This window comes from Neoarius graeffei, chromosome 5 (assembly GCF_027579695.1).
Source record: "Neoarius graeffei isolate fNeoGra1 chromosome 5, fNeoGra1.pri, whole genome shotgun sequence".
Classification (NCBI taxonomy): Eukaryota; Metazoa; Chordata; class Actinopteri; order Siluriformes; family Ariidae; genus Neoarius; species Neoarius graeffei.
Window position 1 is genome coordinate 47,170,959 of NC_083573.1, and position 27,133 is coordinate 47,198,091.

Consider the following 27,133-nt stretch of genomic DNA (forward strand, 5'->3'; position numbering starts at 1 on the left):
TGGAGCTACGCCACAACCGGCGAACAAAACATTCAAACAAAGAACAAACATCAAGTCATACGATCACAAAAAGAAAAACAAAGGGAAAGAAAAAGCTCTAGTGAGAAGCGGCAGCCAAAATGCACACAGCGTACTCTAAACGGAAATGGGGAAAATGTAGAAACAAGTCTATAACCTTGACTATACGGTTTGCAGTTTTTAGGAGGACCTCATATCCCTACTATTAGCTGCAAGATTGTTGCTAACCAAAGCATCCAAGTTTTTTGCCACTTTCAAGATTTTCAACCTCGGTGTCGAACACGACACACTACTTCTCGGTTCCAGCTTCTCACTCTTGAGATGAACGCAGCATTAAACTCAATATAGGTATGGCCTAAACTAGAAGTGGTGTTATTTTAAGTATTCTGGCTCTGAAAGTTCCTCAGCCTCAAGCGACAGCACTCAGGTTCATCACTGGTCTCAACTAGAGATGTGCAGGAGACTGTGTGCTGCTTTTTTTTTTTTTTTTTAAATCCCACTTCATGTACTGTATTTTTCGGGCGATAAGGTGCACCGGATTATATGGCGCACTGTGAATTAACGTCTCTATGTTCACACATAAGGCGCACCGGATTATAAGGCGCATTGAGCAAAACAACACAGTCCGGTAAGTCAGACTTTATTCCACTCAGTTGTAACAACAAATACCGGTACAGAAAAATACACTCACTTATTGATTCATTCCTCTTCCAACCCGCTTGAAACCCGCTTCGTAAGCATGCCTCTTAACAGGTGCCATTTTGGGGGTCCTTTTACGTACACACAGATGTACTGTAATATAATGTTGAAGCACAGTACGTATTACGGTACGTATAAAAAGTGGCGGGGGTAAGCGTACTAAATACTGTTCTCTGATTGGTTTATTGTTGCTAGCTTGTACTCCGGGCCCGGGCTGCCTTACATGAATGCACTTCTAGTTTAGACGTTACAGTCAGGCAGTCTTGTAGACTGCTCAGGGGTCCTGTTACGGGGCCGATCAGGTAGTGACACAGCGTACCGTAATGCTCCGAATATCCATTGAGCGGAGCGGCTTCGTTGCTTACCAAAGTCGTACTTACACATTTTGACAAATTTTTGAGCGCATTGTACCACATAAAATCGGTCAGTAAGCACAACAAGTAATCATACATAAGGCGCGCTGGATTATAAGGCGCGCTGTCAATTTTTGAGAAAATTTAAAGTGCTGATGACACGTTTTTGACATCTTTGGTGATGTTTTATAACATAAAAAGTAATTCCCAATGATCCATATATTAATTCACGAAGGCGCCTATTTTACAAGTTATGATAAAAAATGCGGCTATTTGGGCAAATTTGACGGGGCTGCAGCACCCAGGAGACGAACGAGGAGGAGGAGCTATATGACGTCAGCGAAAGAACCTTCCTCCTCACTTACCAGTTTGTTGTTGATGCAACAGGTGTTCAGTTTGTCATTATTATTATTATTATACATTTTATATATATATATATAAAAAAGTTATTATGCCTTCGTGTTGTGTTGCCGGCTTTTGCTCCAAAACCCACAAGGATGGGGTAAGTTTATTCAAGTTTCCCAGAGATCCCGAGCTGCATGCGAAGTGGGTGAAGCAAGTCAGGCGCACTCGTGACAAGTGGGAGGCCTCACCAACATCCGTCCTGTGCTCTGAACACTTCGATTTGGATTGTTTTGACACCCTTCCCAGCTTAAAAGAATCTCTTGGGTGTTCAGTTCAGCACAAACGTGTGTTACTACCATCAGCAGTGCCTACACAGTGTCACAGTGCCTACACAGTGATGCCTACACAGATACTGCTGAAGTTTTCCAGCCCAAAATATGTTCAAAACCCACCAAAATGCACTTGAAACCGCCCAACTGGACGGGATTCCTCCCAATCTGGCAACACTGCCAGTATTCCGGAGGGGGTCTACTAGTAGCTATGCCGGATCCAAAGACAGTCCTCCTGTCAGAACATTTGTTGTGAAACGACATAAGATAAAGGTACGTAGAGCTATAGATTCTACATGATAATCATAAATGTAATCATAAAGTCGGCGTGATATCAGTCATGTATTTGCTTGTGAAAGCTTGCGGCTTTCATGTAACTGCCGCCTAGCAACGAGAGGCAAAGGGTAAAGAGGGTAGGCTATCATAGATTCTATTCGGAAGAGATCAACACAATTCTAGACTCCCAGAAGAGGAAGAGCTAGCACTAGAGAGTTCACCGGCGTTTTCATGTGCCATTTCCACTGAGTAGAACCAGAGTAGAACAGCCAGTGAACCGCAGCGTGTTCTTCCGCTGACGTCACAACATGGCCGCAAGCCACGGACCCAGTTTTCTTGCGCTGTGCAATTAAAAGTTGGATATTTGCGTAACAACAGCTTCTTTTCACGTAATTATAACAGAAATCTAACATGTTTGCCATGTTGTATAGTTTATTTAAGAAATTGCATAGATTCATGTTCGTGTCATCAGCACTTTAAGGATTTTAAGTGTGCCTTATAGTCCCAAAAATGTTAGTTATTTTTGTTTTATTTGCTCTATTTGTCCAAATATTAACAAACTAACAGCCTAATTTAAACCACCCTGTCCCTGACCAGGCATTGTCTAAGGATGACTAAATGAAAGATGTAAATGCATGCCATCTTAATGAATGTGGCCTTTGTCCTACAAGCTCCGTATCTGACCACTTGTTTACATCCGGATAAAAGTAATAAGCTCCTGTTCATGTCCTGTACCATTCAAAAAATATATATTTTTGTGTATGTGTCCTACAGGATCCCAGTCCCGATGCACACCTCGGGTGTTTTATACTATATCTGCCTCATGATCCAAAGCAGCTCAGTGATTGATTGATTAAAGCAGCTCAAGCTGTGTTTGCGGTATTTATTGTTAAGTGGTGACACTGGAGAGAAGTGATTATTACTCGTGGTGTTGATGGCTTGCTATTTGTCAAGTCTCAGCCTGGAGCACTCGTTTTTTTTTTTTTTGTACCAAAGATGTAGAGATGGTTAGATCTACCAATGAGAGACGAGCCTGTAACACAGTGAAGCATTGTAATATGGCTGTGTGCCTGTAAGCGAAAGACCGGTATTGTTTGTGATTCAGCAGTGATGTGGATGTCACTGTGTCAGCTTGGGCCTTCCCAACCCTCTCCTCTCTCTCTCTCTCTCACACACACACACACACACACACACACACACACACACACACACACACACACACACACACACAGGCCCTGGCACCTCCTGGCCTGTTTGAACATGCACACACTCTCTGAATGGCTTCTGTGTCACTCTTCTCTTCTCCACTTCCTCTGTCAGCACGCAGGATGAGCCGACCCTCACAGAACACACCTTTAGTGAAGTTCGAAGAAAGTGCACAGGTGATTTTAGTTTCCCTGGTTAGTTATTGTCTCTAGTTGTTAAAAACTAGACCGAATGTAGTGGGTTTGTTCACCAATATGCAAAGCCATTTGAAGCAGAAAGAACGAACTGCACACTGTGTGTGTGTGTGTGTGTGTGTGTGTGTGTGTGTGTGTGTGTGTGTGTGTGTGTGTGAACACTGACGGGTTTGGACTTTGGGACTTATTGGCTCTTGTTGGCTGCTCGCACCTTTAGCGTGAGACAGGAGAATTTTATCTTGCACACATGCTTACTCACTCATCTTAATGACCCACTGACAGTCATTTCGTATTAATTTTTAAACAAACAATATATGACTCCAAAGATAAATTCTGGTTTTAATTCTTGGTTTAACTGTCCGTTTTAAACATCAGAAGTAATTTTAAATTTCGCGCAGGGAGATTGACCTGGATATGAACTGGGCTCATTCAGAGATGCCGGAAGTGACGTCACATCGGTGTGTCGTTTTTGTTTACAAGTCACTATGTTGGTTCGGTTCTCACAAGTCTTGTGATATTGAGCTGTGGTTTTGTTGTGATTTCCTTGCGTGAAAAAGTTAAATGGCGTCTAACCGAAAAGGGATTATATGTGTGGCTTACGGGTGTTCTAACACCACGTCGGAAGGAGTGAAACTCCATTCCTTTCCTTGGAAAAAACACCCTGAAATAGCAAAAGAGTGGGAAAGAAACGTTTCCAAAACACGTGCGAACTGGAAGTCAACAAAATGGTCACGTCTCTGTTCAGCACATTTCGAGGAGCACTGTTTCACTTTGTCGTCCAGAACTCGAAGAACGTTTGATCCAACTTATCCACTGGTGTTGGAGGAGTCAGCTGTGCCGACGTTGTTTGACAGGCCCGGGCCGAATCAATCTGTCAAAAGAGAAACAGATGACAGCAGACCCCCCGAAGGGGCGGTCAAAAAGCGAAAGTCCGGTGGTGCCTTTGCCAAAAGAGAACGAGCCAGGGTACGTGGCTATGTGTTGTTATTCAATACATGTATGTTGTTTAAAATTTGTTGTAACGTCACAAATGCGTCTTATACCATTGCATATTACTTATCAATAGGCCAAAGCAGCTAATACCAGTAATGTACAACAACTGAAAGGCCAATACCTTGTTTCATATATTTAGTTAGGATAATATACATGATATATGTGTGGAGTGATAGATATAAGATGTCATCCGGCATGTTTTTTCCTATACCATAAAAGAAAAAAAATTACAACAAATTCCTTTCATCACCCCCTCCTCCGTGTCTTATTATAGAAATCGAAATACTGACAGACTATAATATAATGCAACTTTCTTCAAATTAGACGCTCCAAGAAATAGAAGACTCAGAACCCAATGTACATGTGCCAGATCATGCAGAGGAGGTTATACCAGATATTGAATCTGAGGTTTGTCACAGACCATGCAGACATTGTTTTCAACTTCTACATGCCATGAAATTGTTCAAATGTTCTTTTGTCTCTTTGTTATTCTTATTTTTGTATTGATGCCGACTGTGTTGGTTCAAACTGATACGGTAAAACGCCGAGTTTTGGATATTCTTCATAACACTCTTCTTCATGCTCTGAATCAGAAATATCCGCATATTCGCCACTGAAACTTGACGAAGAACAAGAGAAGTGATCGTCTTCGACATGAGCCATGTTTTGTTTTCATGCAATCCAGAACGACATACACTGATGTGACGTCACTCGCCCTAGCGGCAAAAACGGGCAAATGGCTCATGGCGCTTGGAGAAGCCGGGGCAAAAAACACAAAATCGGCTCTGAAATTCTTGATTTTCTACAAAGACGACCCTTTATTCAAGTTGAGTTTTGGATATTTTATTTCACAATACAGCAATAAAACAATAAATATACATATTACGTGGTGTAAAAAGTTCTCAGTGGGTCTTTAAAACACTAGACACACTTGGATGATATGGGTGCACTTATACAGTCACTTAAAAGTCCTACAAGTTTCCTGTCTGTCTGCGCGCACTCATGAAGAGTTGGATGATTTGCTTATCAGACACAAAGCTACTCACAACTTGAGAGAATCTTTTCCCTGGAAAACTAGATTCATTACATGGTTCAGTCTTTCCGAATTCCATCCATCCATTATCTGTAAGCCGCTTATCCTGTGCAGGGTTGTGGGCAAGCTGGAGCCTATCCCAGCTGACTACGGGCGAAAGGCGGGGTACACCCTGGACAAGTCGCCAGGTCATCACAGGGCTGACACATAGACACAGACAACCATTCACACTCACATTCACACCTACGGTCAATTTAGAGTCACCAGTTAACCTAACCTGCATGTCTTTGGACTGTGGGGGAAACCGGAGCACCCGGAGGAAACCCACGCGGACACGGGGAGAACATGCAAACTCCACGCAGAAAGGCCCCTGTCAGCTGCTGGGCTCAAACCCAGAGCCTTCTTGCGTGAGGTGACAGCGCTAACCACTACACCACCGTGCCGCCATATATTGCTTGATTGGCGCAACAGCAAATAATTGGTCCAGAAAGTACCCAGTCTAAATAAGAAGGGAAATGAGACTGATTGAGTGTAGCATTTCAGTTCTGTACATACTTGAGAGATTTGAAAATTGTTTTATACTGTAGCTGTCTTTAAAATGGCTCTTCCCAAACTGTAACATTATCTCATTCATAACTGGAACAATTTAACATGCACACCATTGTTAGTTGCATAATTAACAATTATTCCATGAAATCGAGTCGTATACAAGCTGAGAGCCAACGAAGCATGTAACGCCGAGTCGGCTGTAAGCCATGTACGACGAGATTGAGTGGAATAACTGTTTATATTTTTTGCAGTCCAAATCCTGCGCTCTGACTGGCTGGCGAGCGGGTACGTATCCTACAGTACGGACCCCGGTTACAGACCTCTGGCGACTCGCTCATTCACAACAACAACAAACATGGTAGCATTTTTTGTCAACATTTTTTTTTAATAAGATTTATTTATAATATCAAAAATCTTATAAATTTTTGCCAGCATTTCTCAGGAGAATAGCATTAATTTTACAGCATGGATAGCGATAACGACAGTGTTCACAGTGAAAGCGAGTTTTACTACCCTGAGGAAGAAGAAATAAAATAAAACATTTCAGGAGAAAGATAAAAACCTGTAACTTGCTAACACCGAGGAAAAACATGGCTGAATCCTGAATGACTCCTATTTGTATAAATAGGGGACCACATAGGCGGCAAAATGTAGTTTTTTTTCCTGCCATGGAAGTGCACTTGTATACCGAGGAGGAAGCAATTTGCATTACAGCCGTGAATGAGGATTCAAAATGGCGGCTCGGCTCGGTTTTCCCTTTCGGGCGCTCTCGTTTTCTGTTAGAATTTGGTAAAGAAAAAAATATATATATTATTTACCAGCTTAAGGTCGGTCCGTATGGTGAAATACCGTCACCTCGGCCTTGAATACTGACCTCAGCCCAGAGGGCCTCGCTCAGTACTTTCAAGACCTCGGTCACGGTATTTCACCATACGGACCGACCTTAAGCTGGTAAATAAAATTTTTTTATATATATATTTATTTATTCACTGGATTTTGAGAAACAGAGCATTTTTATTTTTTGCAAATTCGATAAATAAAAAATTTGTACAAAATGTCAGACAAAATAATTTCCGCTTAACAAACCGGCAAAATGACAGTAGCAGTTTGTGAAAAATGCTATAATTATTCTTGAAAAAAGATGCATTCTTACCATCGAATACTTTTTTTATACCATATTTTGTTGCACTTATTATGCCTCCACCACCATAAGGTGCAGGAGGCATTATGTTTTCGGGTTGTGCGTGCGTCTGTGCGTGCGTCTGTCCCGAAACCTTGTGAACGCGATATCTCAAAGGCTAATGAAAGGAATTTCACCAAACTTTCACCATTTGTGCATTTGGGGACAAACATGAACTGATTAGATTTTGAGATCAAAAGGTCTACGGTCAAGGTCACTGTGAGGTCAAATGTCCGTCCGAAAACCTTGTGAACACAATATCTCCAAGGCTGATGCAAGTAATTTCACCAGGTCAAGATTACTGTGAGGTTAAATGTCCATCCCCAAATCACAACTTAACAAGGCGTGTAGTCTACCAGGCGGAGGCATCCCCATCGACGCCGTTGGCGTCGAGTTCTATCTAGTTTTTTGGAGTTTTGTTTTCGAGTTGAGTTTTTATTTCGTCCTCGGTTGGTTCAGCAACACGCGCCTCCATTTTATTTTTCTCTACTCACGGTATATGAGCTGATAGCTTAGTAGTAGAGTAGCCAATCAGAGCACGTGATTGCTCATATCCAGTGAATGTGAATATAATAATGTTTGATAGTAAGCCGTGTCCGTTGTATTCTAGCCTGGCTTTTTTTCATCTCTCTAGCTACAGTATGTTGATGGTCCATAATTAAACCGCAAACAATACCCAGATGTCTGCTGGTGTTTCGCTGTGAATAGCATTTGCTTATATGTACCTTTTTATAAAAGCAAGACTTTGGTAACATCAGCTTTGACTATGGCTTATAGTGAATGCATTGTAAACAGTTGTTGTTTTCCTGTCTTTCTGATTTGTCCTCTTAACACGATCGTTTCTTGCTTTTGTTGTCTGAAGCTACACACACTTCGCTTCTCTAATTATGTCGTCTCACTCACGCGTGCATTTATTCACACCATCGAGTGTATGACTGCTCTGGTTCTCAGCTTGTTGCCAAGCAACCATTCTATCCTAATGAGAGGGGATGTTGGCCAGAGTGTAGCAAGTGCTGAGGCGAGAGCAATGTGGAACATGAATTTTTGTTGTAGTGACTGGAATTTCAAGGGACTTTTAATACGACTGATGTTAGGGGCAAGGGATTAGTTTAAATCGAGTATAAATATGGAACATCGACTCAAGTGCCGTAGCATGGCACAAATGGATCGTGATTCAGAAAGAAATCTTGACCGTGTGTTCTGTGCTCCAAGTTGGAAATCTATTGTGGTCAGGGTATGTTTAGTATCCTTTCCCATGGCGTTTATATACAGAGAAATGAAAGCAAAAACTTGAGTCATGGTCACTACAGGCAGGACAAAGCGTGAGGCAGATCCCAGATGAGAGTCCTCCACGTGTCTCTAATTGTTTCTAATTAGTGGTAAGATACGGACAGATAAGTCGTAATTCCGTGTCCCAGTCATCACTTACATTTTCCTCGGTAGTATTTAGGCAGCACGGTGGTGTAGTGGTTAGCGCTGTCACCTCCAGTGGCGTGCACAGACATTTTGGGGGGCAAGTGCTCTGGGGGGAAAAAAGGGCACTTTTTTGCGCATGTGGAACACCTTATTATAAAAGTCTGAGATTTAACCCTCCTCTTGTGTTCGGGTCGCCACTGACCCGTTTTAGTTTTTAAAGGTGTAAAACAACCACTTAATTTATTACATCAAGGCTTTTTGACTTTGCCAGGAATCTCTAGTTGAACAAAATAGAAAAATAAATTTTTGTTTTCCTAAATCTGAAAATGGTCTAGCAAAAAATATAATACTTATGTGCAGTTGTTTCTGTATGCGACGGGCTACTTCACGACAAAATAATTACAGCTTGGGCTTAGAGGGCAAACAATACATTTTCACTCGATTCATGTGTTACCTGGCTGGTGGGGCAGGGGAAGAGCTGACTGACTGCCCGATGTGTTGTCTGCGCTACGACAAGGCCGTGGCTTCCAGGACGCTATGCTGCTGCAACCTCACATTGAATGCACTGCACGCTTGTTCACGTGACAGAGCAAGAGAGACAGAGGTCCGGTGTGTGTGCGGAGGGGGCACACATCGGGACATTATTTTCTCACACGCTTTTAATGCCGCGGCTTTTCTAAAAGATCATGTCGACATTGGCTTCAGTAAACTGTAAAAAAAAAAAAAATTCAAAAGGGCACTTTTTTGGACAGAGGGCAGAGGGGCAGGTGCTTGAGCACCACCTCGTGTCTATCTGTGCACGCCACTGGTCGCCTCACAGCAAGAAGGTCCGGGTTCGAGCCCCGTGGCCGGCGAGGGCCTTTCTGTGCGGAGTTTGCATGTTCTCCCCGTGTCCGCGTGGGTTTCCTCCGGGTGCTCCGGTTTCCCCCACAGTCCAAAGACATGCAGGTTAGGTTAACCGGTGACTCTAAATTGACCGTAGGTGTGAATGTGAGTGTGAATGGTTGTGTGTGTCTATGTGTCAGCCCTGTGATGACCTGGCGACTTGTCCAGGGTGTACCCCGCCTTTCACCCGTAGTCAGCTGGGATAGACTCCAGCTTGCCTGCGACCCTGTAGGACAGGATAAGCAGATGGATGGGTAGTATTTAAATTCCAAATTATCATGAACTGCTTACACTTGTTATTCCTGTGTTCCATTTTGATGGCCTACTTCTGTTCTCTTGAACAGGAAGTAGCAGCTGCATTATACCTGTACCTACTCGGGTAACCTTTTCTGAGGTAAACAGACGGCTTTGCTTCCACATAATGTGTTAGACTCAGGACAAAGCAGCTTGACCAGTTTTTAACTGATGTTTTCAGACCGCAGGAAAGAGGATGTTCATGTAACGGATGCTGAGTCTCACTGTCTCTTTCTAGCCACAACAGGTGTGTCTCCACAACTGCGTGTCTTTTTTTTTTTTCCACCCCACCCCCCACTGCCGTCATGTGAACCTCAGATTCACACAATACTAATGAAATCTCACGTACTCTGTGTGTGTGTGTGTGTGTGTGTGTGTGTGTGTGTGTGTGTGTGTGTGTGTGTGTTTATCTCCGATTTAATCTGTATGTACTGTATTTTCTCTTAGGCTATTAGTATCTTATAAATTCTCTCTCTCTCTCTGTCTCTCTCTGTGTGTTTTGAAAAAGTGCGACTAGGAAGCACGCTAGCATATTCACTTCCTGTGTGAATTAAACCTTGCATGTTTAGCCTAGCGTTGTGCACTGTAAAAATACACTGTAGTGATCCTTTTGTCCCTTCGTGTTTTGGCTTAGCTTAGTGAACAGCAGTGTTTTACTGATGTACTCCGGGCTACGCTCATATCCAGAGATCAGTGCCTTTGTACTGGTAAGTTATAATGACTATTTTTGTGTAAATGATGGCCTCTATTTGCTATTCATTTTCTATGCGGATACATAACAGGATGTATGGATGGCATGGAGGAAGAGTGCAGGGTGAACTTTAGGCCAGCCAGCAACCATCTGTCTTCTGATGACAGAGAGTGGAACAAGGATTTAAAAAAAAAAAAAGAGCTGACGATGAATCCGTGAGCAGACGTGCTGAAAACAAATCATGTAATGGGGTTTTTACTGTTCTTCTGATAACTGTAACGCTTTTTTTTTTTTAACTCTGTTTATACATGTTGCTTTTATGGAAGCCGCAGCTATTTTAATTTATTTATTTTTTTTTTAAATTCACTTTCATGCAACCCTAATATGTGTGGCACTGTAATAGAGCTGCCGTTCTGTTACGCTGCTGTAGCATGCATGTGGAGCCAGTAGTCACTCGGTGGTAAAGGCTTTGGGCTACAGGTGAGTTTTTCATTCAAATCCCGGCACCACGAAGCTGCCTTAGAGTCCCTGTGCAAGTTGCTTAAAGGAACAGTCCACCGTACTTCCATAATGAAATATGCTCTTATCTGAATTGAGACGGGCTGCTCCGTACCTCTCCGAGCTTTGCGCGACCTCCCAGTCAGTCAGACGCAGTCAGACGCGCTGTCACTCCTGTTAGCAATGTAGCTAGGCTCAGCATGGCCAATGGTATTTTTTGGGGCTGTAGTTAGATGCGACCAAACTCTTCCGCGTTTTTCCTGTTTACATAGGTTTATATGACCAGTGAAATGAACAAAGTTCAGTTACACAAATTGAAATGTGGCGATTTTCTATGCTATGGAAAGTCCGCACTATAATGACAGGCGTACTAACACCTTCTGCGCGCTTCGGCAGCGCATTGATATCTGAGCTCCGTATCAATGCGCTGCCGAAGCGCGCAGGAGGTGTTAGTACGCCTGTCATTATAGTGCGGACTTTCCATAGCATAGAAAATCGCTACGTTTCAATTTGTGTAACTGAACTTGTTTCATATCACTGGTCATATAAACCTATGTAAACAGGAAAAACGCGGAAGAGTTTGGTCGCATCTAACTACAGCCCCAAAAAATACCATTGGCCATACTGAGCCTAGCTACATTGCTAACAGGAGTGACAGCGCGTCTGACTGACTGGGAGGTCGCGCTAAGCTCGGAGAGGTACGGATCAGCTCGTCTCAATTCAGATAAGAGCATATTTCATTATGGAAGTACGGTGGTTCCTTTAACCCTCTCTGTTTCAGGCATGCTGTACTATGACTGACTCTGCATTCTGACTCCGGCATCTTTTGAAAGAAAACAAAAAACCAGACCTTTCTTGCACTGTATGTGTGCATATGTACAGTGTGTTGCACAAGTACTCACCCATCCTAGACTTTCCCACACTTTATAGTGTCACAACTTGGACCTGAAGTGGACTTATTTTGTATAATTACCATACGATTTATATAATATGTCTAAGGGTGTATTCAGACCAGGATAGTTCGATAGTTCACTTGCTTTGGTCCAAACCAAATGTTTTTTTTTTTTTTAATTTTTTCATTTTGGTGCGGTTCGCTTTCACACTGTACATTTTAGTAAGCGGACCAAAATCTGTCAACAAAGCCACGCGCCCTGAGGTCGTTCAGCTATTGGTCAGAGACGACACGCGCACAAAGCATTTAAGTTCAAAAGTAGTCATGGAGGCTTTCCATGCTGTTATTCTTTTTAATGTCATCAAAGCTATGTTTTTTTCCAGTTTTTACTGTTTTCACAATTGTGTGATTACTATGCTGTTGTACAAGTAATTTATCAACGACGACTTCAAAGGGCAAGGCGGCTACGGAGGATAGCGCTGATGAGCGCACATCATGTTGTGACAGTTCTGGCTCTTCACGCAATAGATGAATTTCTTTTTTGCGTCGCTAGTACCGCCACTTTTTGAAAGAATGTCCCTGATTTTAATGTAGGTCTGACGGAGTTTCTTCACTTTTAGCCGACATTGTTCTGGGGAGCGCGTGAACCCCTTCTCCTTCATTTTCTCACTGAATACAGCAAACACGTCGGCATTTTTGTGTGTTCTCTCCAAAAGCTCAGATATGTGGACATCTGCCCATATATCCACAAGGGTACGCGTTTCTTCCTCGGCCCACGTTTGCCCCTACTCATTTTTTGTACTCTGTAGTCTAGCCTACCACTGGTCTGAATGACTGAACGACTGTTGTAAGGTTCCCTTGACAACCGAAACAGTGTTTGCGCTTTGCGGTGGAGTGTCAAGACTCTGTTTCCCATAATGCTCCACAAACGACGGAAGCTCCCGAGGTACAAAAAAGCAAAATTGTCAGATTAGGTCTGGTCTGCTTTCACACCTCCAAAAGGTCCGCACCAGAGTTCCTTTGGTCCGGACCGAGTCCGACCTTGCAGCTCGGTTTCGGTCCGCTTGTTTGGTCCGGACCAGAGTTCGGTGGTTTGTATTCAGACCAACCCAAAAGGTCCGGACCAAGGGAAATTTGGTTCGTTTGGTCGTTTGGTCCAGACCAAACAACATAGGTGTGAATACGCCATAAGTTTTGATAGTACAAGGCAGTGTATGACCTTTAGGCCAGAAAGTTGCAAGCTATTTGGGCTCTCAACTTTAAAAAGTTAAGTGCCTGGCAGAAAACTTAAGTGCCCGAAATGTAGCAGAGACGGCACGGCAGAAACTTTTTGTTACCCATTGAAAATGAATCTGTAATTGGTGGTGAATTTCATTTCCTGTTAGAGTAAAATAATCTGAAGGAAATCAAAGCCTACTTCTTGTGATGGTATATTGTAAAATTTATTGAAGAACCAGATTCTGAGCTCTTCAGCTCGGTACACTCTAGCAGTAAATAAAATTCATGACCAATTACATAATTAGTAATCATTTGGGTTGAAATAATTTTTTTATGCCTCCGCCACCTTAAGGTGCAGGAGGCATTATGTTTTCGGGTTGTCTGTCCGTGCGTGCGTCCGTCCGTCCCGAAACATTGTGAACGCGATATCTCAAAGGCTAATGAGAGGAATTTCACCAAACTTTCACCATTTGTGCGCTTTGGGACAAATATGAACTGATTAGATTTTGAGATCAAAAGGTCTAAGGTCAAGGTCACTGTGAGGTCAAATGTCTGTCCAAGAACCTTGTGAACGCAATATCTCCAAGGGAAATGAAAGGAATTTCACCAAACTTTCACCATTTGTGCATTTGGGGACAAACATGAACTGATTCGGTTTTGAGGTGAAAAGGTCACAGGTCAAGATTACTGTGAGGTCAAATGTCCATCCCCAAATCACAACTTAATAAGGTGTGTGGTCTACCAGGCGGAGGCATCCCCATCGACGCCGTTGGCGTCGAGTTCTGTCTAGTTTCCACATGAAAGCTAGCATTCACATAATCTGTCATTTTGTTTTTGGGAAAACTGTAGCACTTTGGTGGGGGGGGTCTACCTGCAGACTTTGCAGAACATTCCATTCTTCTTGTCATGCAGTAACCAGGGAAATCCTTGCACCCAAGCATCCTTAAAGCTTCTCTCTCTTGTCTCTTCATATTCCTTCTTTTTTTTGCTTCCTCTCCTCCTCAGGTTTCCTCCTAATTTTTGCAGGAGGGGGGTTTATTTCTGACTTTAACCACCTCTGCAAGAAGGACATGTTGTATCTTGTGACTCAGCCCCTTCTAACAGCGCATTTGATTGGCTGTATTTGCAGGTGGACCAATCAAATTGCCCCTACTAAAACTAGGTCAGCCAGCAAAAAAAAATGTGCTCATCTTTTGATGACGTAGTACGCATAGTACACATATATCACGTGTAGCCTAGGCCACTCAGTGACTTATTGACCTCGGATCTAGGCTTTATGTCGGCGGGTAATGTGACGCTAAATGCTGGGTTTTGATTGGCTACAATTATATACTTCCTGTCCAACTAACCAGTCAGAAGAGGGCAACCCCCCTGTTTTTATTAATAAGGTTGGGATTCTCCTGGTCAACGTGCCTCACACACGGAAGTGATGTTTAGGCACCGGTGTCTTCACCCAGTCCTTTTTCGCTCCAATTTCTGGCTGTTCAATGCATATTTCATAAATAAATATTAGTTTAGGGTGGCACGGTGGTGTAGTGGTTAGTGCTGTCGCCACACAGCAAGAAGGTCCGGGTTCGAGTCCCGTAGCCGGCGAGGGCCTTTCTGTGCGGAGTTTGCATGTTCTCCCCGTGTCCGCGTGGGTTTCCTCCGGGTGCTCCGGTTTCCCCCACAGTCCAAAGACATGCAGGTTAGGTTAACTGGTGACTCTAAATTGACCGTAGGTGTGAATGTGAGTGTGAATGGTTGTCTGTGTCTACGTGTCAGCCCTGTGATGACCTGGCGACTTGTCCAGGGTGTACCCCGCCTTTCGCCCGTAGTCAGCTGGGATAGGCTCCAGCTTGCCTGCGACCTTGTAGAACAGGATAAAGCGGCTAGAGATAATGAGAAAAATGAGTTTATTTATTAGGTAGATGTATTTTCTAAATTCCTGCCTGTTGTTTTCTGGCTGTCTCTCCATATTTTGGTCGCATTTTGAAGAAACACTGCTCTTTTCGCAGAGTATGTGGTGACTGTGTAAGAGTCAAGAGTCTAGGTCCCAATGTCGGCGGGTAAAGTGACGCTAAATCCTGGATTTTGATTGGTCACAATTATATACTTCCTGTCCAACTAACCAATCAGAAGAGGGCAACCTCCGTTCTATAAATAATAAGGTTGGGATTCCATCCTGCCAAGTAAAGTGACTCTAAATGTTGGGATTGGCACCTCCGTCTACATAAACCGGTAATTTTCGCTCCGATTTCTGACTGTTTAATGCATATTTCATATATAAATATTAGTTTATTAGGAATAATTTTGATAAATTTGTCTCAAAAAGTTGGTGGCCAGACGGGCACCCATCTATAAAAAATTTTGTGCCCGCCCAAAATGTTACGTGCCGCAGGCACGCGGGAAAATCGGACCCTGGTACAAGGTGCATTTGGATGCAAGGTATGTACATTACCCCCTGGATCAATACTTGGTTGAACCCGTTTTGACTGCAATTACAGCTGCAAGATGTCAAGGACATGTCTCTGTCAGCTTTGCATGTCAGGATTCTGGTATTTTTGCCCAAATTTGCCCAGGTTCTGTCAAGTTGGAAGGTTGCGTTTGGTGACCCGCATTTTTCAAGTCTTGCCACAGATTCTCAATCAAACTGAGGTCTGGACTTGGGCAGTATGTTTACACCATTGGCCTGTTGGAAGGAAAGCCTCTTGCCCAGTCTCAAACTTCTGCAGGCTGGAGAGAGATTGATTGTCTTCTGTTTGTTCCACCCATCCTGTCCTCAACCCCAGCCAACTTCCCAGTCCCTGTTGATGAAAAGTATCTTCACAACATGATGTTTCTACATTGACATTACGTTACATGGCATTTAGCAGACGCTCTTATCCAGAGTGACATACAATGAGTGCAAAAGTCAGGTACACACAGTGCTGAACTTCTAGACAAGAAAGTTCTAGTGCCAACTGACCAAGTGACAGTAATGCCTACAGTGGTGCTTCAAAGTTTGTGAACCCTTTAGAATTTTCTCTATTTCTTCGTAAATATGACCTAAATATGATCAGATTTTCACACAAGTCCTAAAAGTAGATAAAGAGAACCCAGTTAAACAAATAAGACAAAAATATTATACTTGGTCATTTATTTATTGAGGAAAATGATCCAATATTACATATCTGTGAGTGGCAAAAGTATGTGAACCTCTAGGATTAGCAGTTAATTTGAAGGTGAAATTAGAGTCAGGTGTTTTCAATCAATGGGATGACAATCAGGTGTGAGTGGGCACCCTGTTTTATTTAAAGAACAGGGATCTATCAAAGGCTGATCTTCACAACACATGTTTGTGGAAGTGTATCATGGCACGAACAAAGGAGATTTCTGAGGACCTCAGAAAAAGTGTTGTTGATGCTCATCAGGCTGGAAAAGGTTCCAAAACCATCTCTAAAGAGTTTGGACTCCACCAATCCACAGTCAGACAGATTGTGTACAAATGGAGGAAATTCAAGACCATTGTTACCCTCCCCAGGAGTGGTCGACCAACAAAGATCACTCCAAGAGCAAGGTGTGTAATAGTGTAATAGCAACTGAAGGCCTCTCTCACATTGGTTAATGTTCATGAGAACACTGAACAACAACGGTGTGCATGGCAGGGTTGCAAGGAGAAAGCCACTGCTCTCCAAAAAGAACATTGCTGCTCGTCTGCAGTTTGCTAAAGATCACGTGGACAAGCCAGAAGGCTATTGGAAAAATGTTTTGTGGACGGATGAGACCAAAATAGAACTTTTTGGTTTAAATGAGAAGCGTTATGTTTGGAGAAAGGAAAACACTGCATTCCAGCATAAGAACCTTATCCCATCTGTGAAACATGGTGGTGGTAGTATCATGGTTTGGGCCTGTTTTGCTGCATCTGGGCCAGGACGGCTTGCCATCATTGATGGAACAATTAATTCTGAATTATACCAGCGAATTCTAAAGGAAAATGTCAGGACACCTGTCCATGACCTGAATCTCAAGAGAAGGTGGGTCATGCAGCAAGACAATGACCCTAAGCACACAAGTCATTCTACCAAAGAATGGTTAAAGAAGAATAAAGTTAATGTTTTGGAATGGCCAAGTCAAAGTCCTGACCTTAATCCAATCGACATGTTGTGGAAGGACCTGAAGTGAGCAGTTCATGTGAGGAAACCTACCAACATCCCAGAGTTGAAGCTGTTCTGTACGGAGGAATGGGCTAAAATTCCTCCAAGCCGGTGTGCAGGACTGATCAACAGTTACCGGAAATGTTTAGTTGCAGTTATTGCTGCACAAGGGGGTCACACCAGATACTGAAATCAAAGGTTCACATACTTTTGCCACTCACAGATGTGTAATATTGGATCGTTTTCCTCAATAAATAAATGACCAAGTATAATATTTTTGTCTCATTTGTTTAACTGGGTTCTTTTTATCTACTTTTAGGACTTGTGTGAAAATCTGATGCTGTTTTAGGTCGTATTTATGCAGAAATCTAGAAAATTCTAAAGGGTTCACAAACTTTCAAGCACCACTGTAGTGTAATATTCTGTTGAAGTACCAGTGCTCAAACAGCCAAGGAAACAAACCAACTATACAAAGTACAACTAAATAGATAACTCAAAATGGCTAATCCCAGGCTAGACAGTACGCAGCCTGGGTTGGTCTAGACCGAAACGCAGTTTCACAAATCATGTCGAAGGCTCATTGAGTTACATGAGACACAAAGGCTAGCCCATATGGTCCAATCCCACAGAAGAGTAACTGGAGCGCAAACTACTGAAAAAGTTAATGCTGACACCTTTTTGTTTCAGCCAGCATTAACTTTTTCAGCAGTTTGTGCTGGAAAAATAATGAAAAATTCACAATGTTTTAATAAAATGCACTAGTATTTTTTTTCACTCTATCTTTTCTTTCTCCCTCTTTGTCTCAGTGGTGGGTAGATAGGCGGCATGACTGAGGAGAAATGTCCTCAGTTGGTGGATTATTTTGTGGTGGCGGGGCTGGCGGGCGACTCTGCTCCACCAGACGAGGAATGTCAGCAGAGAGGCGGCCGTGGTATGGAGCCCGTCAGCGACCTGACTGTGATCGCCCGTGGCCTTGGAGAAGACGTGCCTGAGGGCTTCACGTGCATTGAGAAGACATTGGGGGGCCACCCAGCTGAGCTCAGTGCCGGCCTCATCAACAACCCACACATGTTCCTCTGCTACCGACGCAGCCATGACAAACCACCCATTGTGGAGCTCGGGTAGGACATGCCCACACATGCTCTCGCTATACACTCACTCCGCTGAAGAATTGCCACAACATCCCTAATCTGGATCACAAACTCAACCTTCTTGATCCATCTAATAATACTGTTCTCAATTTGCTGTATCACATTCTCAGTCCACTGTGTAACAGCATAATCTCACAATTTAGTTGCTAACAATCTTTATTTAGTTTTCATAGTTATCAATACAAGACAATCTCGTCAATAGTATTGGAAAAAAAAAACAACCCAAAAGATATAAACAAACAAAAACAGAGCCTGTGTGAGATTGTATTAGTAAATGTTACTGACATTTGATTAATCATGTCTTCCCTTATATGTCAACCATTTCCCACATCTTTTTATATAAACATCTTCTTTCATTTTCAACTTGTATGTGAGATGCTCCATCACCAGTATATCTATGATTGTCATCCACTGTTTGTAACTTGGGGTGTCAGACTTAAGCCAATTTTTAGTACCGTATTTTCCAGACTATACGTCGCTCCGGAGTTTAAGTCGCATCAGCCAAAAAATGCATTATGAAGACGAAAAAAACATATATACGTCGCACCGGACTACAAGTCGCACTTTTTTGAAGGGTTATTCTATCCATAGAATCTGTGATTCTATCTGATAAGCGGCGCGTGGTTACTGCGCGACTGCATTGTTTATTTAATAAACGAACAGCTGAGCAGTGATAACGCGCCCTTTGCCCTGTAAGTAGCCTAGTCTGATTATTTTAAATATCTTCTACTATCTTTAATACTATCACTATCGTTATTACTAATAGCTTATATTATTATTATAACTAATATTAGTAGCCTATTACTGATGCATTAATCAGTTTGCTTTTAGAATATTTTTACCGGTAGGGCTTATTGTCGCCCCATGGCTCTTTCATCTGTGTTATTAAAGCTGTAGTCATCATCGAGGAGTGTCATTCTTCATTTTTGTCGAATTTTATTTCATCAAATCAGAGGCGACTTATAGTCCGAAAAATACGGTAATAGTCTTCTTCCCAGCCACCAAAAGAATCCTGACCAAATATTGGTCACTTTCATCCACCGTGCCCTCCAAATGACCCAGGTACAAAAGAAGACAGGATTTAGGTATCCTATATCCCAAAACATCACAGAGAACTGAGTGAATATTCCCCCAGAAGGGTTGTATTTTTGTGCAGTATGATCTGGATCCATGTGGTTGCATAATCTCCAACATGGCTGTTGAACTTTTATCTGTTTTACTTCTAATTTTAGGTGTAATAAAGTACCGAATTAGATTCTTCCAACTGAATTCCCTCCATTTCAAAGATTGTGTTGTAATTTGATGTGTTTTCCACATATCATACATATCCCCTCTGGAATCTCCTCACCCAGCTCTCTTTCCCATTTGACTTTATAATGTTGAATCTCTGTTCTAGAAGCCATCAAACATTCATACAGAACCACCACAGCCTTTGGAATAGCTTGGCTATAACCAACGAGCAAATATTTAAGCCACTCAAAATTGTGTGATTGATAGTTAGACACTGTATGTGTGGGGATGTGGATTTTTATCATCATTTCTTAGAATTTCCAAACCTGAACCTGTAGTTCTGTAATTCTTCTCTCATCTCAGTGTGCTGTATGATGGGAAAGAGGTGGTGAAGCAGGGTTGGCATGTGATCGAGACAACGCCATACAGCCGCTGTGCCAGTCTGAGCTCAGGAGGCCCTGCCACCCATAAGACGTTCCTCATGTACAGGCGCGCCCCTGACTCGCAGGCCCTGAACACACTCGGGGTGACTGATATCTCATTACTCATGCCCAGCAAGGGAGAAGTGGCACCACACACCTTCTGCAAAGTGGACAAGAATCTGAATACTGGCATGGTAAAGCCTCTCTCTGTCCACCATTCAGCTAATTTCTGATTCTGTCTCTTGTTTTTTTGGGGTTTTTTTATTGCTCATGAATTGTATTTGTTTTCCATCACTTAATTTGTATAGTGTTTCTACAATACTTTTTCTTTTTTCTTTCTTTTTTTTTCTTATCATACCATCAAGCTTCTTTTTCTGTATTTTTGTCTTCTGTGGTTTTGGCTTTCCTGTTTGTGAATAGCAGTTTTTGAATAACAGTCGACTGTTTGTTTACACTCGTGCTTGTTTTTGTACGTTCTGCAGTGGGGCCCGGCGCTGTACTTATGCTATAAGCGGGCTGTCGCGAAAGCCAACGCCCTGGTGTATGAGGCAGGTGAGTGAGACTTTTTTTTTTTGGTCTCATGTGGTTCTTGCTTTAACCAAGCCACATGTAAGCTCCAGGTTTGAGGTCAGGTGCAGGTAGAGGGAACTGTAACAGAGGGAAACAAAACTATATTAATCCTTCTCAGGAATGATTGTCTCAATGGACTTCCCGCTGAGGTCAGTTGACCTCTTTTTGGTGGCTTTTGACAGCAGTAACTGGTTCTCTTTAAAGTGCATATTCTGGACCAATTTCGTTTTTTTTTTTATATGAAAGAATGTCCCTTTACACACTCATCCAGAAGGGTAATTTTGCACAAGGCCGTCTGTCTACAGCAGAAAAAAATTAAATAACAAAACGCGTCTGGAAAAATCCCAAGCGAGTCTGGAGCCAGATTCGTGACGTCACCTGCGGAAGCGCCAGCAGGCTGCGAGAGCTTTGCACGGTTTCAGTGCACAGCCTGTGTAGACCAAGCGCTCCCATTTCTCTCTCATTGTCCGGTCTTTTGGGAAACGATGAGTACTAATCCCATCAAGATTGGTGTTGCTACACCGTCCTACGATACATCTGTTAACCATTTTAATAATTATGTGATAACGTTGAAGAAATTTGCATAAAACCACCAGGTCGTTTTCTCATAAACAAACCAGCGCTGACGTAGGATTCAGAAGGAGGCGTCCCGCGCGCGACGTCACGAAAATCAATGTTTGCCGGGAAATCCAAATGACAAGTTTTTTCAGAGGTGGACCAATTTGCCTCAAATGGCTCGATTTCAAATGAATTTTTCTGGTTTTGCGCAAGGTAAAAAAAAATTGCACAAAATGTGACAGATATTTGACCAAAGTTTAATATAAAATAGGAGAATTACATTGATCTTGCTCCTGAATTTACCCGTGATATGCACTTTAAACACTGCATTAAGGGGATTGTGTGTGTGTGTGTGTGTGTGTGTGTGTGTGTGTGTGTGTGTCTTTCAGGGCTGATTAGCCGCTACCCTGAGGAGGATCTTGAGTCCTTTGCACTGCCAGACTCAGTTCCTGTCTTCTGTCTTCCCATGGGTGTCACTGTAGAGAGTTGGCCACTCAATACCAAATACCAACTCCCTGTCTTCTCCACCTTTGTCCTCACCACCGCATCTGGAGATAAGGTCAGCTACTCTACCTCTGCCTGAATGTTCTCTCACCTTTTCCCCTACCCATTGCTGTCTTGATTGCAATAACTGATTTGATCTCGTGCTTTCGGCTGATCTTATTGACCCTCCGTTTTACCAAGATGATTTAGGCTACAGGGGGCGGCACGGTGGTGTAGTGGTTAGCGCTGTCGCCTCACAGCAAGAACGTCCTGGGTTCGAGCCCCGGGGCCAGCGAGGGCCTTTCTGTGCGGAGTTTGCATGTTCTCCCCGTGTCCGCGTGGGTTTCCTCCGGGTGCTCCGGTTTCCCCCACAGTCCAAAGACATGCAGGTTAGGTTAACTGGTGACTCTAAATTGACCGTAGGTGTGAATGTGAGTGTGAATGGTTGTCTGTGTCTATGTGTCAGCCCTGTGATGACCTGGCGACTTGTCCAGGGTGTACCCCGCCTTTCACCCGTAGTCAGCTGGGATAGGCTCCAGCTTGCCTGCGACCCTGTAGAAGGATAAAGCGGCTACAGATAATGAGATGAGATTTAGGCTACATCCACACGACAACGGCAACAAGATTTTTTTTTTGTAAAATATCAGGTTCATATGGCAACGCAACGCTTGCTGAAAACGATGCAATACACATGCCACACCTCTACATGCGCTGTAAGACGGTCTGATCGGAGACACCAGAACAATAGAAGAAGTAGATGCATGCGCATAAACCCCTTCTTCTGTAGCATCAGCCACATAAAGTTTTGATTATTAATCAGTAGCGTAAAACGAAAGACGCAGAAAGAGGAATGAATGGGGGTAGATGGAAGCCGCTACGCCAACATTCTGATATCCTCCAGAATTCTTTAATGGTCCGGAATAAATTGAATGCTACACGTTGATGGATTACTTTGTTCTTCTACGCCCTTTTTGAGGAATGTATTGTCGGACTTAAACCAACATCTGAAGAGGTGAGATCGCTCCTTTTTTTTTTTTTTTCCCCTATTTTTGCTGGCGGGATTGTTTTTGTTTTTGGAAAGCAGTGAAAATACTTTGTAAGCGCGTTTCATGAACCAAGTTATAGGATTTGTTGACAACTCGCATCGAATTCGTTACACTTCTACCCGGCGTGAAGCACTGACAGTCGTGGTTGTGACATCATCGTAAACAAATCCGTTCTACTCATCCAGACGACTTCGCAACGGCGCGGTTGCCAGATTTTTCCACTCTGGAACCCGTTCTCAAAAGATTTCGTTTTGGGGCACCCAAAACGCCGGTGCTGTGTGGACGCCAGGCCGAAACGATAAACAATTTTATCAGATTCACCTGAATCCGTTGCCGTGTGGACAGGGCCTTATTCTTCTGTGTGGTAATCTGATCTCTTCTCTCACCTGGCCTGATTTACTGTCTCTCTTAGGTGTACGGAGCTGCGATCCAGTTCTACGAGGCGTACCCACGGGAGGCTCTGTCTGAAAGGCAGCGGGTGCGGCTTGGGCTGGTCAGTGTTGTGGACCGCCGACCTATCACCAACCGCACAGTGCAGGTGAAAAAGAGCGTGTGTGTGCTCTCTCACTGGCCGTTTTTCACCGTCTTCCAGAAGTTTCTCACCTTCATCTATCGCTACTCCATCTCTGGACCTCATGTGCTGCCCATTGAGAAGTGAGTGTAACAGTACATAGTAAAGCTTTCTTTTTTAGAAATGTACAAGATCGTCACTGATTGCTGGCACGCGATTCTTTTGTAGCTTAGGCATGTGTTAGCCCTGTTTATTGCCAAGACTGCTTCAATTTGATTTTAGACTCTACAAACCGACCTGTCGTTTTTATTCGTGTGAGCATAATGTATATAACATTACAAGGCATTTCCTGTGTCTCATGCAATTCTCGTATAATAAGAATATGGGAGTTGAGTGTTTGTATTATTCAGAGGTTTACGTCCAGCAAAGCTCTAATAGAAGCGAACAATGGTCTCTTAACAGGCATATCTCCAGTTTCATGCACAACGTGCCCTTCCCTTCACCACAGCGGCCGCGCATTCTGGTACAGGTGAGACTCATGCACTGCATAACTGGAGCAGTTACAGGACTGGTGCACATACACAATGCCATATTACGTCAACCTACTTACATCTTTGTTACACAGCAATAAATAAATAAATGACAAATAAGACCTGCGTAGGATTGTCAATGCTTCTGATACTTTTTTTTTCCTGTGTTTCTGGAGTTGTGTGTGTGTGTGTGTGTGTGTGTGTGTGTGTGTGTGTGTATATATCACTAACGGCCTCACTACCTCCACAGGCGTTTGATGGTCTCACTGCTTAAAAACCACACAGTCGAGTTACAGGGTAAAAGTGGGCTCTATGATGGCTCCGTATAATCAGTAGATTAGTTCAATTATTTGTGATCCCTGCAAATACAAATCCTGATGCAATCAGAATCACTTGTCTGTTTGCATTCAGTTTACATGAAATGCTTGATTCTCCAATTGATGACCAGGGAATAAATTGGAATCATGGGTGAAGATGGTATTGTGTTGATGAAACCGTAGATGTAGTTCAGTGTTGCAGTGCAGCCATGTTTCATGTACAAATATTTTTGTTTGCTTTTACAGCTGTCTCCGTATGACAACCTCCTGCTGTGCCAGCCAGTGTCCTCACCCTTACCATTGAGGTAAACCTGGTCCCTCTGGTTCGGATCATTTTGGGCTTTGTTCATATTTGATCTGTGTTCAGATTTAAGAAATGTAGATGCCAGTCCAAATCTGTTTCATTAAATTCTGCACTGACAACACAGCTCTGCTTTGACATCCTCTGTACGTGCTGTCTGCCTGCAGTGGTGCCAGCTTTGTGAAACTTCTGCAGAATCTGGGGCCAGAGAACGCATGTACCCTGCTGTTGGCTGTTCTCACTGAGCACAAGCTGCTGTTACATTCCCTCCGGCCAGATGTGCTGACCTCAGTCAGTGAAGCCCTGGTGTCGGTCAGGACCTTTCTTTGTTCCTACTATCTACAGTGCCTTGCAAAAGTATTCATCCCCCTTGGTGTTTGTCCTGTTTTGTCGCATTACAAGCTGGAATTAAAATGGATTTTTTTGGGGGGTTAGCACCATTTGAGTTACACAACGTGCCTACCACTTTAAAGGTGGAGTGTGCATAAGTATTGACCCCCTTTTGTATGAAACCCCTAAATAAGAGCTGGTCCAACCAATTCACTTCTTGAGTCACATAATTAGTTGATTAAGATCCACCTGTGTGCAATCAGTGTCACATGATCTGTCACATGATGTCTGTATAAATCAACCTGTTCTGGAAGGACCCTGACTCTGCTACACTACTAAGCGAGCAACATGAAAACCAAGGAGCCTCCAAACAGGTCAGAGACAAAGTTGTGGAGAAGTATAGATCAGGGTTGGGTTATAAAAAATATCCCATGGAGCACCATTAAATCCATTATAGCAAAATGGAGAGAATAGAAGGCAGCCCAACAAAACTCTCAGACCAGGCAAGGAGGGCATTAATCAGAGATGGAACAAAGAGAACACTGAAGGAGCTGCAAAGATCCACAGTGGAGATGGGAGTATTTGTCCATAGGACCACTTTAAGCCGTACACTCCACAGAGTGGGGCTTTATGGAAGAGTGGCCAGAAAAAAGCCATTGCTGGGGCGTCGTGGCTCAGGTGGATAAGGCGCCATACCATAAATCTGGGGACCCGGGTTCAATTCCGACCCGAGGTCATTTCCCGATCGCTCCCCGTCTCTCTCCTGCCCATTTCCTGTCTCTACACTGTCCTATCCAATAAAGGTGGAAAAAGCCCAAAAAAAATCTTAAAAAAAAAGAAAAAAGCCATTGCTTAAAAAAAATCACGTTTGGAGTTTGCCCAACAGCATGTGGCAGACTCCCCAAACACGTGGAAAAAGATTCTCTGGTCAAATGGGACAAAAATTGAACTTTTTGGCCATCATGGGAAACGCCATGTGTGGCACAAACCCAACACCCTGAGAACACCATCCCTACAATAAAGCATGGTGGTGGCAGCATCATGCTGTGGGGATGTTTTTCATCTGCAGGGATGGGAAAGCTGGTCAGGACTGAAGGAAAGATGGATGGCACTAAATACAGGGTAATTCTGGAGGAAAACCTGTTTGAGTCAGCCAGAGGTTTGAGACTGGGACGAAGGTTCACGTTCCAGCAGGACAATGACCCTAAACATACTGCTAAAGCTACACTGGAGTGGTTTAAAGGGAAACATTTAAATGTCTTGGAATGGCCTAGTCAAAGCCCAGACCTCAATCCAATTGAGAATCTGTGGCATAACTTGAAGATTGCTGTACACCAACGCAACCCATCTAACTTGAAGGAGTTGGAGCAGTTTTGCCTTGAGGAATGGGCAAAAATCCCAGTGGCTAGATGGGCTAAGCTAATAGAGACATACCTCAAGAGACTTGCAGCTGTAATTGCAGCAAAAGGTGGCTCTATAAAGTATTGACTTGGGGGGGGGGGGAATACTTACTGTATGCACATTCCAGATTTCTTTTTTTTTTCATTTTAATTATTGCTTGTGTCACAATAAAAAAAAAGTGCACCTTTAAAGTGGTAGGCATGTTGTGTAACTCAAATGATGCTAACCCTCCAAAAATCCATTTTAATTCCAGCTTGTAATGCGACAAAACAGGACAAACACCAAGGGGGATGAATACTTTTGCAAGGCACTGTGTGTGTGGGATTGGTTTAATAATGTGGTACAGTATGTGCTGAAATCACTGTTGTAATCATATTTTTTTGTACCAATGTATTAATTGGTGTGATCAGTCGATGCTATCTGCAGGTTTATTTTAGCTTGTTTGATTTCAGATTATCAAACTAATTAATTAAATTAATCTCTCCACCCTACCTTTCAGATGACGTTTCCGTTGCGTTGGCCCTGTCCGTACATCCCGCTGTGCCCGCTCCGGTGTGCAGATGTGCTGTGTGCCCCAATGCCTTTCATCGTGGGCGTTCACTCCAGCTATTTTGACCTGTACGACCCTCCTTCAGATGTGGTGTGTGTGGACCTTGACACCAACACCATTTTCCAGTGAGTTGTGGTGTTTTTTGTTGTTGTTTGTTTGTTTGTGGGGGGGTTTGGCCATTGTTCTGGCAACAGATGACACAACAGCACAGTGTGCTCAATGCTGCAGATGTTTGGCTCCGAGTATATCACAATGAAGGTGAAAGAGCTCCATTATCATTGTATTTTTTTTTCTGAAAACAAAGTAATTATAAAATAGCAGTTTATTGTTTATCACTGTGGACAACGGAGAAAAACTGAATGACTAACTGAAATGAAATCTTTCAGATCAGAAGACAAGAAACCCTTGTCATGGAAATCTTTACCCAGGAAACATGGCAAAATCTTGCTCAGCTCACTCATCCACCTGCACAAAACTTTGGAGAAAAGTAAGTATTCTACCGTAGATAAAAATCTGTCTCAGCTGTCGATAGAAATTCCACCAGAAAGT

General features: G+C 43.1%; 1 protein-coding gene across 4 annotated transcripts in view; it reads left to right on the forward strand.

The window, feature by feature from the left end:
- The window catches only part of LOC132886776 (DENN domain-containing protein 4B-like), a 119,400-nt gene that overhangs the window by 49,294 nt on the left and 42,973 nt on the right, over positions 1-27,133 (forward strand). For 2 of the 4 annotated variants that reach the window (XM_060921833.1, XM_060921836.1), the window contains exons 2-11: positions 17,991-18,305; positions 19,929-20,181; positions 20,470-20,539; positions 21,505-21,674; positions 23,057-23,298; positions 23,618-23,684; positions 24,249-24,307; positions 24,471-24,615; positions 26,534-26,709; positions 26,971-27,071. In XM_060921833.1, coding sequence (XP_060777816.1) covers positions 18,010-18,305; positions 19,929-20,181; positions 20,470-20,539; positions 21,505-21,674; positions 23,057-23,298; positions 23,618-23,684; positions 24,249-24,307; positions 24,471-24,615; positions 26,534-26,709; positions 26,971-27,071 — 1,579 coding nt within the window. In that variant the 5' untranslated portion in view covers positions 17,991-18,009. Of the gene's footprint in view, positions 1-3,383; positions 3,403-10,399; positions 10,478-17,990; positions 18,306-19,928; positions 20,182-20,469; positions 20,540-21,504; positions 21,675-23,056; positions 23,299-23,617; positions 23,685-24,248; positions 24,308-24,470; positions 24,616-26,533; positions 26,710-26,970; positions 27,072-27,133 lie in introns of those variants that run through there. The other 2 variants (XM_060921835.1, XM_060921834.1) reach the window with 2 other exon arrangements.